Source organism: Phocoena sinus, chromosome 17 (assembly GCF_008692025.1).
Source record: "Phocoena sinus isolate mPhoSin1 chromosome 17, mPhoSin1.pri, whole genome shotgun sequence".
Taxonomy (NCBI): Eukaryota; Metazoa; Chordata; class Mammalia; order Artiodactyla; family Phocoenidae; genus Phocoena; species Phocoena sinus.
In genome coordinates this window covers 6,512,084-6,532,462 of record NC_045779.1, presented here as the reverse complement: position 1 = coordinate 6,532,462, position 20,379 = coordinate 6,512,084, and the positions used below count along the sequence as shown (strand labels likewise).

The 20,379-nt window shown below is 39.8% G+C and overlaps 1 protein-coding gene across 2 annotated transcripts in view; it reads left to right on the top strand.

Annotated features, from left to right (window-relative positions):
* The window catches only part of TOX (thymocyte selection associated high mobility group box), a 299,151-nt gene that overhangs the window by 132,369 nt on the left and 146,403 nt on the right, over window positions 1-20,379 (top strand). For both annotated transcript variants that reach the window (XM_032610469.1, XM_032610468.1), the window contains exon 2: window positions 13,676-13,741. In XM_032610469.1, the coding sequence (XP_032466360.1) occupies window positions 13,691-13,741 (51 nt within the window). In that variant the 5' untranslated portion in view covers window positions 13,676-13,690. The remainder of the gene's footprint in view (window positions 1-13,675; window positions 13,742-20,379) is intronic.

Here is a 20,379-nt window from a genome sequence, read left to right as displayed (position 1 = left end):
AATGGCCAAACTATATGGTTGATGTAGTTGGCATTACAGAAACCCTTCATTAAGTCGGCCTCTCACCTTAAGGAACGTTTGACTGAAAAGTCTTCAGTGACTGCTGATGGGTTAAAAAGTGTGGTGCCTCATAGGCTTTCCTAAAAGTACACATCCACAAGCCTTTTCCTTTTCAAGAATCAGGGTGAAAGTGTACTGTTTTTAAAAAGTACAGTTTTAAAATTTTACATAAAGGTTCAAGTGTACACGTTTTGAGAAACCCTGTTAGCTTGTGGAACCACTGATATGAATGGATTGTTACAAAGGCAGGTTCACTGCCTGAAAATGGTATGCAGTGGGGATATTGTAAGATATGGATTTTAAATATTAGATGTGGGATATTTTCCTGTCTTGTGTCCAAAGAGCTTTGTTGCCTAAACTTTGTGGAATGGGGAGTAGGCACTATAATAGAACTTTCTGAGAAAAGTTGGGTTAACTCTGAAGAAAAAACAAATCATTCTGCTTTTAAAATTAAAGTCCATCTTAGATCATTTGATTTGCTTTAATGTTTAGTTTCCATCCTATTCTTATTTCAATACTTGTTTAAATTGTTTCAAGTTTAATGTCTCAAGTAACATTGAAGGATTTCTTGGAGACAAGACTCTCTCTCTCTCTCGCTCTCTATATATATATCTAAAATACGTATGTTCCACTCAGAACTATTCAGAAGGCATTTCAAACAAAAATTCCTGAAACTACATAATTTACCATTAATGTTAATTTACTTAATGGTTATAAAAATATATTATGCCAGAATTTTTCATAGCAAATATGAAATGTGCAAAAGATATTAATAATGTAATGTTTCTTACAGAAAGTGAAATTATAGGTTACAGAGTAGTAGAGATTACATAATTGTTTTGATGTGAGCATTATAAGGAACATTAACTGATTACTGAAACAGCTTAAGTATCTAGCTAGGTTATGCAATTGTCGGACTAGAACAAAAATTGTTATATATAGTTCCGTAAAACACAATGAGCAGTTGTTACCTTACGGATAATTTAATGTATGGAGCTAATAAGCTAAGGAAAATAAAATGCAATAGGAAACCTATATCATTCTATATCATGCTACTATATATTTAATATTTAAGTATAATATTGCATTTTTATGCCAAAAACTGCCTGAAATCTTCATTTTATGACAATAAATCTGCCTGAAGCAATTTTAGTGAATGTGATATGTTGTAGCCTGCCATGACAGCGTAATATTTTCTCTGTGAATTAAAAGAAGAGTTCAGAGCTTCCCTGGTGGCGCAGTGGTTGAGAGTCCGCCTGCCGATGTAGGGGACACGGGTTCGTGTCCCGGTCTAGGAAGATACCATATGCCGCGGAGCGGCTGGGCCCGTGAGCCATGGCCACTGAGCCTGCGCTTCCGGAGCCTGTGCTCCGCAACGGGAGAGGCCACAGCAGTGAGAGGCCCGCGTACCACAAAAAAAAAAAAAAAAAAAAGAGTTCAGTAATCCTCTACATTTTCAGGCAATTTCTCCTGCAGTTTTGTGTAGCAGTTTTTAATGTATTGAACCATAATAGCTTCTCCCTTATGTAGCTTAAAATAACTTAAATAAAAACCAAATAAATAACATTTCAGGAAAAAAATATTTTATACACACATGCAGTAAATAAATATGTACGTATGTAAAAAAAACGTGTACGTATTTACGTGCACATACATACACATGATGCTCTACAAAGTTTTCATTTATCTGGTAATTACACTACTATTTTCTTTTTTCCACTCCATTGCTTTTCTCTTACCTAATATTTAAGGTAGGACTCTGCCCTTCTGTATATAGTGATAAAAAAATAATGTCTACATGTCATTTTCCATATTAAAAACCTCTTCATAGGTTAATTTAGGGCACATTTAGCCTGATTCTGCACTCTTTCTGCCTGTTGATCTTTCCACTTAATGATGAAAACAATCAGATAAACTTGCCATCAGAGGGGAAGTACCATAGTTTCCAGAATGTAGCACAGGGATTGTACGCTTAGTGCTTTACAATTTACAAATGCTTTCCCATATCTCATTTGAATCTGAAATCATCGCATGAAGAAAGTATAATTCTTACTCTCAGACCAGTCTGCTAGGAAGTGTCAGAACTAGGAGTCCTACTTGGGTCTTCTTATTTCAGATCCAGTCTATGATAGAATCTCTCCTAAATTCTGCCCCTATTCTACCATGCCTGCAAGGGAATAAGAGGCCCTGGATTACTCAGAAACCACATGGGGAAAAGGGAGGAATGAATTGCACTCTTGTCTGCCAATCCAGTTGGCTTTTCATTAGCTTGCTGGTATAGATTTGGAGATGATTCAGAGAGCAAAGTGTTCACCAGCAGCTTGACGTCGGTGTGAAAAAATAAACCAGCTTGATCTGGAGCAGCATGGGCACAGTCTGCTTACTGGAACTGGGCTTGCCTATTGGTGCCATGAAGGTTTTCACTATTATCTAGGTGCTCATATAGTGAACTTCTTTTCACATTATCTAAACTGGAGTGACTGAAAAAAAAAAAAAAATAATCGGCCCCTTTGGAATAGGAAGAAATGGAAAACTGGAGTGTGATCTGGCTTACAGAAGCTTTTGTCCAGTGCCCCTGGAGGATCAGTTATTTTCATGGATGGAAATTGATTTGGAAATGAAAGCACATAGAATAAATACTACTGCAGAATAGCAGAATGGTGAGATACCTGAAATGCTTCTAGTTCTCACAATATTGCACTGAATTTATTTAATCATTCATGTAATGTTATTTAGTAAATACTGTGTGCTTGACATATGCTAACTACTGGGGATAGAAAAATAAACAGGAAGGTCCCTGCCCTCTCATAGTTGATAGTCCAGCGTAGGAGAGGGGTAGCACAAAACAGTGACAGCACAATGAGATATAAGCTGCAATAAGCATCTGATGCTGTAGCAAACTTATGGAGGCACAGAGGAGGGACCCTAAGTCATCAGTGACATCAGAGAAGGCTTACCTTCTGGGGGGAAGATGCTTCTTGTCTGGGAGAGGCCAAGTATATGCCTGATGTTCAATCATATTTAGTAATAGTACCTCCCTTCACTTTTCAGAAGTGTTCCAGGTTGGTTGATCAATTCCCTGATATCTTTTTACTTGAAAATTGGGAGAGAACTAATGGAGTGGGAGGTGGAAAGGTATTCCAAGCAGAAGGAATGATGGGGAGGAACAGAGGCAGGGATTTGCCGCCCACACAATCAATCAGTGACATGAGATGTAGACAGGAGTGGTGTTAAAAATGTGTAACATTGGCATGGCACTGGCACTGGCTGTTTAGCGTGGGCACCATCCATAAACAGGTGGCACTGCTGTTCTCATCATGAAGGACCTTGTGTTCTAAACTAAGGAAGTTGGAATTTCCCTTGAAAACCTTAGGGAGCGTTGAAAGATTTGAAGCAGTCGGGGAGAAGAAGGAAGACTAGTTTAATGTACTGCGTCTGGCTTGGTCTAGGTCATCAAGCAGTAATCAGGAAGGTAAGGGACTGTCTTTGAGAATCAGCTAGTCATGTACTTTGTGCCAGGCGATGCCCCAAGCAGGTACGGTCTTCATGACAATCCTGTGAGAGGGCCACTGAGGCTCATAGAGGCCACGTCTTCCCAAGTTCACAGCTATTGAGTGGCAAACATGAGTTTCAAACCCTACTCTGGATTATTCAACTCTGTGGTCTTCCTAACGCACTTCCTGCCTCTAGTGACTGCTCTGGTCCCATTAGCGTTGACTGTGGAATAAAGTATGTACTTACAGGAAATACCCACTGTCATTACGTGGATATTGTCACTAAAATAGTATAACGAAGTCTGCTGTCCTGGTAGCCATTGAATTGGAAACGATATTCATTAATTGTACAGTCACTTTGGGATACCTGAAACTTTCATGTTGCTTGATCCTCTTCTTTTGCAAGGGCCTTGTTTCCCTTTAGCAGATGTCCTTCTAGTAGGTACTTTTCTGTCCTCGAACAGACCTGGAATTGAGGCTCTGCTCTACCCCTTCCAAGTGACTTAATTCTTTAAGGCTCAGTTTCCTTATTGGTCAAAGGACATGAATACTGCCTGCTTCACAGGGTTGTTATAAGGATCAAATGAGTGAATGCATGTGTGCATCTGGCACACAGTAAGTATAAAATAAATGTTAGCTTAGCTGCTATCACTGTTAACGGGGCCTGGCACACAGTGGGCGCGAAAATGAGCATTTGTTGAATGAACGATTACCGCATTTTTATCTGGGACTGTGTTGGTTACCATTACGTTTTACTGTATGGCAGTAAGACCGTGCTAGGTGGCTTACCCCGATAGTACCATGTGGTGATATTCTCTCAATCTTTCAGTAAAAGAGCATCACACGGTGCCATTCCAGAAAGTACAACAAAGGAGACCAATCTCTTCTCACCGTGCAGTATAAATAAGGCTTTGAGTGGAAGCAGGCTTGCAGTTTCCAGCAACAAGACTTCCTGTTTCGGATCTGACATGTTTCTGGCACCATATCATGCTATAAGAAAGAGGTTGTCCAAAAGGAGGATGAAGTATTTGGGAGGATGCTACCAAAAACAAAATTCAAATTGGAGTGGGAGAATGAGGAGGGGGACTAGTTAGAACTACTGTAAACATGAAGACAATAAAAAGAAACTTAGGAATTGAAACTCTATAAGTACATGTAATGAACATGCCTTGGGAAGGGCGCATCTTATGCATGAAGTCTTAAGCTAAAGCAAGGAAAATTATGCCATCATCTTCATAAAAATGTGGATAAGTCAGCAGGGAAAGTTACATGGGATCATGGGTTAAATTTCAAAGAAGGTGATGTAAAAAAATAAGTATAACTATATAGTATTTGAAGATCTCAAAGAAAATTTAAGAATTATACTCCTTTTGATAAAACAAACGGATTGAGTGTCTTCTCAGGTTCCTTAAAGTGAAAGATCCATGCTAACAGAGCTTTGCTTCCTTTCCTAATGGACAGATTTATACTCAATGACTTGAAAGATTTAATCCAGTTCTTCAAAATGTCAGTATGTTTTCATTCAGAAAACAGAAACTCTCTGGAGCCTGAAAAAAATAAATGCTATATATGATCTCAAAAAGGAAATGGAGTAGATCTAAACTGAGCTTCTTATGTTTCTAATTGGTCAGGTTTGCCCTGAATATACCAAAATATATTTCAACACCTGTCCTACCATTAGGAGATTTTAATGACCAGAAGTCTCTTCCTGTAACATCGTTGTTATATTTAGTCTCAGTGTTATTTTCTGAGTAATAATAATAGGGAAGTGAGAATCTCCATCTTAATAACTCTGTACCTTCCTATTTGTATTTTTATTTGGTACCACTACTTTTACTCTCAAAATTATTCAATAATTGTTTGTCCTCAACTCTTTTTAAAAAGTTTCCATCCCAGTCTAAATGTAATTTCTCTGTTAATCTTTTTCTACATCTGTTGTTCAAGTCTCAGAACCATCTCAATGCTCTGAACTTCTAGTCTTACATTTTTCTTGTTTTGAGGTTCCCAGAATAGAGCGTGCTCTTCCAGACTAGACGTGCGAAAAATATTCTCACCTTTTTCTCTATGTGTCAGGTGTCAGATACTGGAAAATGTTCACTGTGCTTTCAAAGGAATACCAGAAATAAAAGAGCCACCCCCCCCCCCCCAAATAATGACTTTCATACTTTTCATTCCACGTCCATGCAGGATTTAGGTACTGTGGTAAATGAGGTGAGAGCTGATGTGATGTGGAAATGGTGCGCTTAGGTAAGGATTGCCAGCAAGCTTGAATGTACTTCTCAAATTGTTCTCTTAGTAGATGGATTCAGAAAAACTTGTCTACAACGTGATACATCAGGGGAATGTTCTGAAACAAGCATTTGAAACTACACTGAGTTTCAACTACACAGTATATAGTTTTACAGCTTTTTGCTTTATAGAAATTCAGAATTTACTTGGAAATTCATTTGAAAAACAAAACTCCTACATGGAATCAGAAATCATTGCTCCTGATTTTCTGATATCAGACACCATGTGGAGGGCTTTTAGTAAATGCAGTGATATTTTCATGGTATTGGAAAGTCTTAGTTCTGTTGATTACTGTTTCATAAATTTGTTTCTGTCTCTGCATTGTCATTTAAAATAGAGCTAATGACTCAATAATATAATAGAAGCAGAATAAAGACGGCATGAAATGTAGCATTGCAGTTAAGAGCTGTCACGTACTAACCTTGGGCCACTCACTGGGCATTGTCTTGGTCCAGGTGCCCCAGAAAGCAGAGCCTGTGGTGAAAGCTCGCATGTTAATGCCAGGAGAGCTGGCCCAGGGAATCCAGAGCAAGGGGGACCACGGCAGGGAAGCAGGGAGAACGGAACACAAGGCGCGTGTTTCCAGGCTTGCCGTAGCTTTGCAGCCAGTCACCGCTGCTTGTGGGGCACAGGGGACTTCTCTACAAAGGCCGCAGGGACCGCCGGGAGCCAGTCCTCTCCACTCGGCCATACTTCCCCCACGCTCTCAGGGTCTGTTACCAGCCCTTCTGCATAGACTCAGCAAGGCAGAACCTCTTCGGCTCTGGCCCCGGGCCAGAGCCTCTTGATGTCAGTTGGTGTGGGCTTGGGGCACCTCTGACTGTACCTGTGGTGGCAGCAGGAATGGTGGGTCTGGCGACTTTATCACCATGAGCACCGTGGAATTAAAGGCCAGTGGCCAAGGCCTGAGGGTCAAGCAGGCTGAGCAGACCTGGGGAATATGTGATTGGATCCATCACAGCCAGGTTACTTAACTCCTTTGTATCTCAGTTTTGTCATCTGTAAGATGGGAGTAACAGTTGTCACCATATTACAAGACTGTTATAAAAATTAAGTGGCTTAATATATTTAACGTGGTTAGGAAGTGCCTGCAAAGGTTAGAACTCGTTTGAACCATTATGGCATCATTATCTTAAGTGTGGAGTCATCAAGTGTGACTTTTAAGTGTGACTACTTAAACTAATACAGAGTGCATTTGAGTTAATAAGTTTGGTGTGTTGTTTAAAAAAGCAAACACACATTTCACTGTAGCTGTACCCTTAACAGCAGAGGGAGACTGCTGCTACCGTACGAGTCATGCCATTGGGCCTTGGTATAGGACAGCGTTTATGAGGACAGGATCAAGGTAAATGCATAGCCCTGTTGCTGAAAATGTCAGTTATTAAAGTTAACAACAGAAGCATGATATACAGTTCTTCCCCAAATAAATATATCACTAGGACAAAGATGTGAATATAAATTCAGTTCCCAAGTGGAGCCTAGATTCTAAGCGGTGGGTATAGTGTTCTACTTGGGACACTATAGCCAAGTGGGATGATATTTTCTCTGTCTCCTCCTCCAGAGGCCACGTGTTCAAGCAGCCACTCTGTGCCCAGATCATATTTCCTCTCCATGCCATTCAGATCTGCAGCAGAGTGTTTACCACTCAAGTTCAAGTGACGGGAGCTGACCGAGAGGGGTTTCCCTTCCCTGTTCAGCTCTGTGTGCCCCCAGGTTGTAATGCACATCCATTCAAAGCACCAACAGCAGTTGTTTCCTTTTCTCTGGGTGTTGATGGGCTGCGCTCCCTGGTCTCCTTTCAGTGCATGCGAGCCGCTTTCCCAGCCCCAGTGCTCAGTACGTTTCTTTCAGCCTGGCGCAGCATGGAGGCGGACTGCCTTAGACCATCTCACATTTCCACAGTCAGCCTTGGGGCTGGAAGATAAATAAACACATACTCCCTCTCCAGTGTCTCCTGACCTTGTTCCTGGAGAATGGAGGATGCGTAGTAAGCTAGGAGCTCACCTTGCTCTATTTTTATTGGCTACACATTACCCTGCGTGTGAACAGCGGTGACAGCTGTGCTCAGCGCGTGTTACCGCCCTTCACATTATGCTATAGCTTTTAAAATGCTTTGCTCTACATGAAACAGCAAAAGTCTTTGCTTTCATCGACCAAACTTACGCAATTTCTTTCATTACCAAAAAAAAAAAGTGACTTTTAATCTTACATTGAGCCAAGCAGTAAAAAGTGGACATTTTACTTTGATGATATTACCCTGTCTTATAGTGATTTATTATCTTCTAAGAAATATCAAATTAACTCTCTGTTATAAACATTTCCATTTTTAGCTCCTTTAAAAAAAAAACAAAAACAGAGTATCCAATATTCCTTCAGAGAACACCCAGAAATGTAAGGTTTTCGCTTTTACAGGAGATACAATGTGGTACTGTTTCATGAATCCCATGAGGTCCCCCCATCCTCCCCCAGCAGCAGTTTTCTGGTTTTCTTCTAATGGTTTCCCTAAATAGATCCCATTTCCTATAGCAGTGCCAATGATTGCTTTATACTTCACATTCTATCTTTGATTTTTCTTGTGTTAGTGGTTTTGGGAGCCTAATATTACTCATTTCTGCTCTTCGTTCACTATGTTCAGACAGTGTTGGATGTCTGCTTTCAGTTTTTAAATAGAAGAAATAATAACTACCTAGTTTGAAAAGCTCTTTGGGATTATGGGTTTGGTTAATATCCTCTGAAAACAATTTTTAAAAACTGTAGTAGAAGATTATAAATGACTTTTTATGTGATTGCATCCCCTGGTGCTTTGAAATCAAAACACGAGAAAGAGTATAACGCGCTTGGTCAGAAAGGCTAATCCTGAGTTGATGCCATTTACATTTACCTTTAAATAAGTCAGCCTATTTATTCCTTCAAACTTTGCTTCAGGTTTTAACTTGAGAATACATGGAAATTTTAAGTCCTAGGATGCTTAGATATATTTTGAAAAGTTATAATGCCTAAATTTAGCTGACTTCTAAGAATAACTGTGACAACGTAAGGAGTAAGGAAATGAAGTTAGTTATTTTTAATAAAATCATGTTATTACAACAATTACGAATAAGGTTCATCTAATATGTGGTCCAGATGAAGTGAACTGGGGTCCTTAGTGGAATAACGCAAATACTGTGCCTTCCAGACTGTGCGGTAGGCAAACAAGCCACACACAGAACATCGGAGATCTGACCCCCCACTTATTATTTGCGATGGAGTATAAAACAGTAGCCGTAGAGTCTGCCCCCTCACTTTTTGTGGGTGATGGAGTATATGGGTGATGCAGTGTGTCATAGTGGAAAACTCTTCTGCTAGGAATCTAGACCTTGATTCTACACCCAGATGTACTGCATGACCAGTAAAAAGTTTGTTTCTTCAGTCATAACATGAGGGGTTCAGATGTGATGCCTTCAAGGGACCTTCCCAGGACCGAAATTCTAGGACTCTGTGCACTGTCATTCAACTTCAGATGGCAACGAGGCAGAAACCCAAGCCACAGGGTGCATTCTAAGAACGCTGCGTCAGCACACGGCCTGTTGAGATCCCTGGAACCAGCTCCTGGACCGGGGTGTGGTTGGGTGGAGCTGTAAAAAGTACAAGGATGACATTAACCTGAAAGCAGTCTGTGGTTGAGAGGGTGGGGCTGGAGCACTGGGATCTTGGCTTATTTTTCTCCCCGGGCTCAAGACTTTGTCCAAACACAGGGGGAATGACCAGGATTGTTCTGACCTACATTTATCTTTGTTTGGCAACTCAGAATTCTTCAAAAAGAGGCCATAAGTTAATTTATAGCCAGATCTCTTGATTCTTGGTCAATCTACATGTTTCTTAATTGAATAAAAATCTTGAGGAAGGACAGGTTCCAGCATTTAAGTATTGGTCTCCTGGTTATTTCTGTACATTTTTTTTTTTCTTCGCAAGAGCTTCTGCTCCTATTTTAATTCTGCTCCAGTTTTAATCCACTATAAGACTATGAATTTTCCCCTTTCAGAAGCCTTCAAACCATTCTCTAAAAGCTGAATATTCTTCCTCCTCTCAAGTCATTGCCTTCTCTAGGGAGATGATCTATTTAACCAAGCAAATATAGTTTAATTTTTGTTAATTAGACATTGCCTGAGGACTTCTTATATGCCAGCCCTAAGCTATAAAGACACTAAAGGGGTAACCAAGATGTGTACTGTCTTGTAGCTCACAGCCCCATGGAGTTAGTCCCCTGGCAACAAAACCTGCCTGGAACCAGAAAGCTACCACAGGGTGCCCAGAGGCTAGAGACAGCCCTGACTAAAGGGAACTGAGGGGTGTAAGAAACATTTTAACAAGTAAAAGGGAAGGAAGGCAGTCTGGACAAAGAGGTGCAGATGTATGTGACATGCACCGGGGCACAGGAAGTGGGCATGGTGAGGCCAGAGACTCTCACAGCAAAATCACTGTGGCTTCCGCTCCCCTAGAAAGCAGGCAGTAGTGTAAGATAGAGGTCATCTCTTTATGTGTCTCTACATTTCAGGTCCTCCAGAGATAAACTTTCAGAGGAGTTGTGAATATCTTGATAGTAATAGAAGAAGCCACCTGCGTAGAGTCCACCAGAGAAATGGAACCAACAGATATATATATAGACAGAGACATACTGAGATATAGACAGAGGCATGGGGAGAAGGAGGGGGGTGGAGAGAGGGGAGGATTTATTATAGGAATTGGCTCATATGATTATAGAGGCTGAGAAGTCCCAAGATCTGTACTTGGGAAGCTGGAGACCCAGGAGTTGTTTGTTTTTTCTTCATAAAAAACAATAGTCAAACAATAACAAATGGCATAGTTCCTGTCCAAAAGCTGGCAGGCTTGAGACCCAAGAAGAGCTGATGTTTCAGTTGGAGTCTGAAGGCAGGAAGACTGGTGTCCCAGGTCAAGCAGTCAGGCAGGAAGAGTTCCTTTTTACTCTCAGGAAAGTCAGCCTTTTTGTTCTATTCAGACCTTCAACTGATTGGATGAGGCCCATCCACAGTAGGGAGGGCAATCTGCTTTATTCATTTTACCAATTTGAATTAGTTTTGTCCAAAAACACCCTCACAGACACACCCAGAATATTTTTCCAAATATCTGTGGCCCAGCTAAATGGACACATAAAATTAACTGTCAGGACTTCCCTCGTGGCGCAGTGGTTGAGAGTCCGCCTGCCGATGCAGGGGACACGGGTTCGTGCCCTGGTCCGGGAAGATCCCACATGCCACGGAGCAGCTGGGCCCGTGAGCCATGGCCGCTGAGCCTGCACGTCCGGAGCCTGTGCTCCGCAACGGGAGAGGCCACAACAGTGAGAGGCCCGCGTACCGCAAAACAAACAAACAAACAAACAAGAAATTAACTGTCAAACCACCTCCCTGTGTTTTAAGGCTTAATTATAAAGCATCCAGGAATATTCTGCCAGCCTGATTCCTAAATTGCCAGGTCACCGGGACTCTTGTTTTTTTTTGAAAGCCTCACAATACCATAGAAATTCTGTACAGTATCTCAACGCCATTGAGATACTGTCATCACTCTGCTTTGATAATATATTGACATTTTCAGAATTGATGGCTTACTCATCATTATGATTCAGAATATATTTATATTTGTTATGGGGGTTACATACACGTGCTAGAAAGTCACGTTTCCTGGGTTTGAATCCCAGCCCTGCCTTTTAGTAGCTGTGTAATTTCGAGCCTCTAGCTTTGATTCTCTGTGCCTTTGTAGGTAATAATAATATTTTAACTCTTTGTTGTTGTGAAAATTAAATCAGTTAATACACGTAAAGATACAGGTAGGTTACAGGCACATAGAATATACTCAAAACAATAGTTTTTCCTGTAGCCACATATCTTTTATTTAAAATGCTGTTTCAGCCCTGGCTCAGTATTACTTAAGTGCTGATACTTTTTGAGGAAAGAGTCCTCAGGAGCAGTAACATTGCATGTATTCAATTAGCATACACTTTGGATAGACTAAAACCAAAACTTCAAAGCTTTAGTTGGCTTGAGAATGACACCAGATTTAGAAAATGAGTAAGAGAAGATGAAATAGAAAGTAACACATTTATAGAATATGCATAGGCAGTGGAGTATTTGATTCACTTCACTACTTCAGTTTAGTTTGCCACAGTCAGAGAAACTGTCCATATTTTAAATGGTTCTTTGGCATCTTAACGTTAAAAACATTTATAAACAAACCAACAGTGGGTGGCGGTGGAGAAATGCTAAATGATGCTCTTTGTTAGGTTTTGAGCCGGTAGGAGTAACAGGAGGATCGATTGGGGCTAGACTACCTTTGGGTTGAAGGCATTCACCTGACTGATGGAAAACCAACCTTGGGTAAGTCACTCGGACTCAGGGCTCCTATGCCAGATGACAGAGCAGCCAAACTGCCCAGCTGTTCTTTTCTGGGTGTGCTATTTCTGATCTGTCCGAACAACCACATCTTTCAGTGAGTGACTTCAGATCTGTTTAGGTAAGTCTGTTCACAAAACATGAAATACATTTGCAGGATGATGTGTGAGGAAATCCTTCGGTTCTTTGAACTTGATGAGTGCTTCAGTGTCCTTAGGGAGGTCTTTACTTGTGCAGCTCACGTTTATGCGACTCTTCAGGGCACTGACTGCTGCTGTCTGTAGTTCAGAGCCAGTTCCGAAGCTGTGGTGTGTCCCCAGCGTTCGCAGGGCCTCTTATGCCATGTCTATAACACAGTTTTCCGGTGGTGTAAAAGTACATCCACAGAACTGTGCGCGTGTATCTCCGTCAGGAACACTGTTGTGTCTTGAAAAATAACTTCTCAGATTTTCAAGTTCCCGTGTCTGAAACTAGTCTGCAGTGAAAGAGCATTCAGACTCAGCTCTTTGAAGCTGGCTGTATTAGTCCATTTGACTATTTCCTTGGGAAAATTCTTCTTTTAACTAAAAGGGAAATGCTTTGCCCGTTTATCTAGTGACTAAAGATAGCTGAGGATTAAGTTTGAATGGAGTGATTACTGCTTTCAGAAACCCGAATAATGAAAAGTATGCTGCTGCTGTTGTTGTTTGAACTCTTCCACAGCTCTGCACTCGAACTGCCCCCAGGAATTTGCTCCTCCCATCTCGTTCCTAATTTTTAAATTCCTATACGGATTTCTATGCGTTCGTAATACTTACATTAATTCTGTGTCTTTGAAAAACTTCGGAGAGGAAAGTTTAATCATCGAGCCTGTATATTTTTATTGTTATCCATTATTATTATCATTCTTAGCCGTGCTTGTAGTGGCACGGGCTCTTTTCAAATATTATTATAAAATTCTTTAATCATAAGGCTATTGTGATGAAGCCAATTTCAGTCTATTATGAAAACTCTGCACTTTTTCATTTTTGAGAGCCAAACTCAGAATGCATTGAGCTGTGCCTCAGTGTATTTTCCATTGTCCTTTTCTTTCAGAAATCATGCCATCCACTTAATACTTCAGTACAGCCGAACTGCAATATGTATATACGTGGTACGCAAAATGAGCCATTTTGTTTTAAAACAGATTGCAGACGAAAGGAAACCATTCATTTCTTGCTTGCTTGCTGTAATTACTAGAGCACTAATTACTCCAAATCACTGACATCCAGGGTCAGGAGAATGACAACAGAAACATCAAAGAATAGATGTGGCTCTCTTGCTGTGACAGATTTTGCGTAGTTCCAACCACAGTATTTTTTTTTTTATGGCTACTGTTTTCCAGTTTGATGGTGGAAAAAAACAAAACAAAACAAAACAAACATGCACGCAGTCAAGATTGCTGAATGTTTACTATTATTTCATTCGCAGTTTGACGGTGAGAACATGTATATGAGCATGACAGAGCCGAGCCAGGACTATGTGCCAGCCAGCCAGGTGGGTTAATTAATCTTCTCTGCCTTGTTTCAAATTGTAATTAAACAAATTCAAAGAGTTGCATTGCAAATGAGTAGCACTATCAGTAACTGCCGCAATCAGGAATAATCATAATTTATAAACAAAGCATTCAAGCCTTGTTTTCCGTTAATGAGATCGAGCTGATAAAACACCAGAGTTGGCATTTGTTGAAAGATAATACCTTGTTTCCTCTCCAGAACGGCAAGCAGCTGTTTTGCCAGCATGATCTTTCCTAAACAGTTGTTTTACCTTTAGGAAATAAAGTCTTTACAGGTGCAGGTTATTTGAGCTTCTGACTATAGATGAGTTAATCATGATAAGCTACACATGTCGCAAATAGCTTTAATGATCAATTATTGGGGCAGTTTTCAATAAAATGCTCCACTGATCTCCAGCATCGCAGGGCCAGAAAGTGCTCTATGTCTGTTTTCAAGCCAAAATCCGCGATATGATGGGAAACCTTTGAAGGGCACGTTTGTATCCATTTCCCTGGGAACGGTTGACAAGGTATTTCATCATGAGAAGTGACAACAAAAGTCCAATGAAAATGTAAGTGGTTACATTTATAGACGTGAAGGCTTGGCTATTTATTTTTAGATACTTAAGACCAGGCCCCTTGATCCACAGAGGGCGTTTGAAGCAAAGTGGTAACTGCCCTAGGGGGCCACTATAATATGATATGTAAGAAACTTGTAAGCAAAAACAAATAAATGAATAAATGAAAGTGAGGCAGAGTTCACAGGAGCATTGTGTGGACTTGCACATATTTTTTTCTGGAAGAGTAAAACCATGGTAGCTTGGAGTTTCATGTGTCAGTAACTATAGCATAAACTCAGACATTGAAAACAGTTGTTTTCATATCCGCCCCAATAGATGTGATAACTGGGAAGGGTGGGGGAACAGGGAACAAAAATAGAACGATTTTTCTTCATGATGCTTGTCAGTGAATTAAATCTAATGTATGTGTCAGGGGTGCACTTTATGGGGCTTTGAAATTTCTCTAAGAACAAAATGTCTCAGGCTTAACTCAAAACAGAGGCAGGCCTGCCTCTCCATGAACTTTGCATTTAGAAGTCATTATGATCACTGCCTTCTCTGGCAGACATTCTGGAAACTATACTATATTGTTCAGATGAGAAGGTCATCATTAAGTTCAAAGATCCGGACTACATTTCCTTCCATTCAACTGAGTCGATCACTCTCGGAATACCTTTGGAAGGCTGGGCTTTGCATTTAGAATTTTTACTTAACTGAATTCATTCAGCTAAGTAGCCGGCAGGATCCATAGGTAGTTCTGAGTAGGACTGTTTGATTAAAAAATGAAAAATGTTACTATTAATTTTCTTCCAACCATCAATCCCAAAACTGTACTGACAAGTTTAGTATTACTATTAGATTAAAGCAACCTGGTATCATCTCTTTGTTGCCTTTAGGGTTTTGAAGTGTAAGGGCTAATTGAATTTGTTTGAAACAGTAGAAACACAAACTCAATAAATGATTGCTGTTATAAAGCAGCTGCTCCCTTTCAGAGAATCATTATGTCCGTCTTAAAGACTTTTGGATAAAGGATTGGAAATTCAAAGGATATACATTATAACAACTTAGATTTTTAAATTCAAGTACAATGAATAATATTAAACCCTGACTAAAATCAAACAACTAACGTTATTTTTCTTAATATTTAAGTCGAGTTACCAAGAATGTTTTAAATACCAGTGATAATCCATGAAGGAGGAAAGAGCTCCAGATACGTTATGTGCTTTGTAAAGATATAGCCGGTTTGTGTGCCTGAAGCAAACTATTTTTTAATAATGCAGCACATATGAAAATGTTTTTAGAATGTGCTATTTCAAAAATTCCACTAATGTAAAATAATACACACTCTGGCAGAGAATCAGCTTCACAAATTACGTAAGTTGAATGGCCTTAGCTAAATTTTACACTTGACATTCCTTTTGTTTACTGTAATATGGTATATTCAAGAATTCATTACCTGGTATTCTTTTGGGAATTTTAATCAATTTACCCCTTTCGGCAACTATAAATAAGATTTTAGTCATCCTGCAGGAAAAAAAATAGCTTTGTTCTTTTTCCTACATAACATCAAACATCTGCATAGTTGAGTAATCCAAGACAACTTGCCTCTTAGTATCTCTCAACAATTTTAATTCCTGTTCAATTGTCAAATCAGTACATGCTTTGGGACCCAACAGACTAAGGTGCTAAGCAGTAGCATATGGCACACTACTGCTCCTGTGATGTCGCTGCAGGCAAATAGCATGATTCTAAACTTGAAATGATTTTTATAGAAAGCCAGTGCTGGAATGGCTCCAGAAATGGAAGGACGCTGTAAAAATTAATGATATTCTTTTAGACAGTCCCAGAGGGCTCTCTGGCACTATCTACTACGTGAATTCTATACCTCTTAAGCTAGTGTATACAAATCCTTAAGTTTTTTTGCATATAATTTTGTAATCGATAGGCAGCTTTTACATCGAATATACCACCCTGTAATAAGCCTGACAAGTATGCAATAAAAACCCATGACATTTCCACTTCTCCCGGCTTCGTTCTTAGAATATTGACTGTTTTCTCCTATAATAGCCCTAAGTGTGCCACTCAGTGCTTTAGAGACCATTTAGCTTTTTCTTACTCTGGGTAGCGTTTGAATCATGCAATGCAAGATTTCTTGGTGGGTTTCTAGACCCTGGCTAAGGGGGCCCATGTTGCTTGATACCTCATGAACTTGCAGGTTCCCTTCTGTAGGGTTTGGGGGAAAATGTGAGTGGCTAATGGAAGGGAAGCCAGACATGAGGAGGGGCCACTGGCCATCACACACTCCTTTGTCATTCTTAACGTGTCATGTTTGATTGACCAACATGCCGAAGGACACGACAAGGAGGTGGAAGGGGATTGGGCTGCCCGCCAGAGCTCTGCGCCTTCTCCAGAATAGCCCAGGCCCACTCATGCTGGGGATCGATCCTTCTCTTTCCCTGAAAAACTCAAGCTCCTTTCTCCAGCCCTTACAATTCTAGTACCTTCTATAATTCCTTATATGTGATTGATTATGCTCAAGATATAAATGTTCATTTGAACTAAGTACATCAAAGGAAACAGGAGTCCGGTTCTCTTGATAGGAACTTTCTATGGCACCAAGGTCATTTATCTATTTATTTACTTATTTTTCCAGTTTTCTTTTCCTCATTCTTTTTCTTCTATGGAAGTTACAAAAATATCATTTTCCATGACTACCTATTCATTCCATGCTTTCCACCCACACTGGCAACATTCTTTACCAGTTCCATGGACATAGGAACTCTTCACTTCTCACCTGTGTCTCAGTTCAGGAACTGTGTGGAAAAGATTGAGAAGGACTGTTTTTTTTTTTAATATGTGTGTGTGTGTGTATATATATATATATATATATATATATATATATATATACACACACACATACACACAAGAAATAATCACCTGACAGGGAAAATCAGAAGATTTTTCTGGTGTCAGATCATGGAGAAGATTTGGTTACTTGATTGAACCATGTTTTTTAATAAATCACTTCCTCCTTGACCTTGGGCTTGATTCCAGTAAACCATTTCTTTCTGCTTGTTTTCCCTCTTTATTTCCCTGCTTCCTTCATTCCTTCTCCCCTTCTTCGTATTTTCCTTCCATCCTCCTTCCTTCCATGAACAGTTATCCTTTAAGCTTGAACTAATTTTTGTTGTTAATTCTGCACATCATAGTAAACCCTAAGTATTACGTGTCCTGACCTAAGATCCTGTTTTAGATTATTTTTAGGTTGTGATCAGCTTTCTCTGCTTCTTTTTTCTTCCTGCACTGGAATTGTCTCTCTTACCTGGTTCCTCACATTTCAAGATTAAAAATAACTATGATAAAATAAAGCAATATTATTTTTTCCTGGAATCTTACAACTAAGCATCTAACGTGCATTTTGTACCATCCATCTTGAATGGAAAAGTTGAAGAGCGCCATCTAGGGCAGCTCTCATGTGAGTTTCAGGTTTGATTTCTAACCTCCCTGGGCACCTGTCCCTAACAGCAGCTCAGACTCAACATATCCATTCGTCAAACTGAAATTCATCACCTCCAGCCCACTCCCTCACCCCAAGCTTCTTTTTTTCCTATATTGCCTATAGTTGTGAGAGTTAACACCACCCCCAGCCCCGTCACTCAAGACAGAAACTTGAAGAGTCTCCCTTACACTCTCAGCCCTGAGTTGATCCCAGGTAGTTCTGACTCTACTTCTCTGCATCACTGCTGAATCTGTCTCCTCTTTTCCTTCTGTGTAATTACTGCCTGAGCTCTGGACCTCAAAGGTTCTCATTAACTCAGCTCATCTTACCTCATTTCCATCTTTCCTTCTCTCGTCTTGCTGTTGCTGAACGATCCATGTTCCTTCCTTCCTTACACACCTCCGTGCCTCTCCAGCGTCTGGTTGGACTTACCGAGGCACACATCTGCCCTGCTGTGGCATGTAGCCTGCCCACCTGACTGTGGTAGGACTCGCCCTTCTTTCTCTCTGGATCTCCTGTGCTTAGATGATGCCCGACACGTTGGAAGTGTGCAGCATTATTTTGTGTACATGTTTCAATCACCTTAACTCTTTGAGTCTTCTACTTGCGATGGTTTTCAGCCCTCCTGTGCAGACATTTAGCAAATCTGGCCATGCCCATTCCATTCCAGGAGCACCCCTCCTCCTGGGTGTCAGCACCTTGCACATTAACAAAAGACACCATCACTTCTGTCTCCTCAGAGGATTATTTCAAGTCCAAGACTCAGAGAACTAATGTGATGATAGACTAGATAATAACAGGCATTTATTCTTACAATAATATCGGATTGCTGTTTGTCATATGCAATATAATGGCAGCAGAACCAATAGGACTTTCCAAGTTCTTTTTTGTGCAGTGTTCTCTTAAATCTACTGTTAGAATTGTAATATTTTGAGGTTTGCAAACATATTAATAGCTATATCTGTATTTTTAGTTACATGTTTTCCTAATGAGAAAATTCTCAGGGTTAGATAGAATATAAATGAGGTACGACAACAGGGCCTGGAAAGTATAATATTTTTTAAGAGCACTTTGGAAAAAACATCTCTTGACTTAGGCCATAAAATTTCCATGATCATGACATAAATTTGAACTATAAATTAGACCAATTACTTTTAGATTGGTTCCTTTTGGCAGAAATTTCGGGAGTAAGGTCAGCTTGACTTTTTGACCATTCACCCAATAAAATAGCAAAGATGCCAGGCTTTGAGTAATCTAGTTAGTCCAGCAAAGTCTGACATCTTAACAAGCCCAAACTAGTTACTCAAACCCAGTCTTCAGTGTAACGTTCAAATGATTACTCTGCGCAGTCCCGGAGGTATTCATTACAGACAAAATTGCTCTTTTGCCTTGCATACAAGCTGAGTTTTCAATGGGAAATGAAAGGCTGCCTGGAAAAATAGGCCACCTAATTAAGTTAAACTACTCTAGCATTTGGCTTGACATCTTCATTACTCAAAATTAAAAAGATGCTTCACTCGAGCACACAAGTTACTATTGTTTATGTTGTTTTCTTCCTAAATTGGCTTCTTACATGGAAATCTGTTTTTCAGAATTATATCTTGAAAGAGCTCACATATTTCATACAGTTTATAAAAATGTCTTAATAGCTGTATGGATACTGAATACCGGCGCCATGCAAATATATATCTTAGGGCTCTTGACAGTCAAGCACACATTAGTCTTTCTGCAGATTTTCTTGATCATTTACATTTTGGTATGGTTGAAATTTAGATGATTTTTTACCCACCCAGTCTTTATTATTATTAGTTGGGTATCGACTCTGTAACCTATAAATGATCAGTTACATGAGAAACAGAATTCCTCAAAAAAATTTTAAGTAGACAGTAAAATCTAAAGTGAAATTCATTTGTCCAGTAGAAGTGTTTTATATCAACTTCTGTAGCAGAGCTATTTTGGGAACATTTTAAAACACAAACACATGTAGAGCACACCATCTACTGATTGCCAGTTCCTACTCATTGACACTAATGAGGCTGCTGACAGGTTAAATGTTGTGTATCATATACATTTCCAAGCTGTGGGATTTGCAAATGCAAGACTCATTTTTTATTTCAGAAAATAAATGTTTGTTGCTGAGTATGCTTGAGAATTTTATTATAATTGTCTAATAGTATGTTTTTTCAAGCATTAGGCAAATGCATTTCAGTGATAAAAATTATGAAACTATCTGTATGGAATAGCATGTGTGACAAAAACAGATTCTCCAAAAGCATCGAGCTCCATGTGAAGGATGGTTTGCTCAGTGAACAGCTGTCAAGTGACACCAAGACATTTAGGCACCAGCAAGAGGTGCTGTGACTCTAACACACAGCCTGACCAGTTATACAGTTGATTTTGATACGTTTTGAAAACAGCCCTTTAGCTTGTTCAGAATCGTATTTTTTTGCAGCTGTTTTTCTTTAGCACATGAGCAGTGATGAAAAACTAAATGATCCTTCCTGTTAAATTTTGCAGTATATATATATATGTGTTAGTTTTTTTTCTATCACTCATAATAAACCTGTCGCTGAAGGATGTC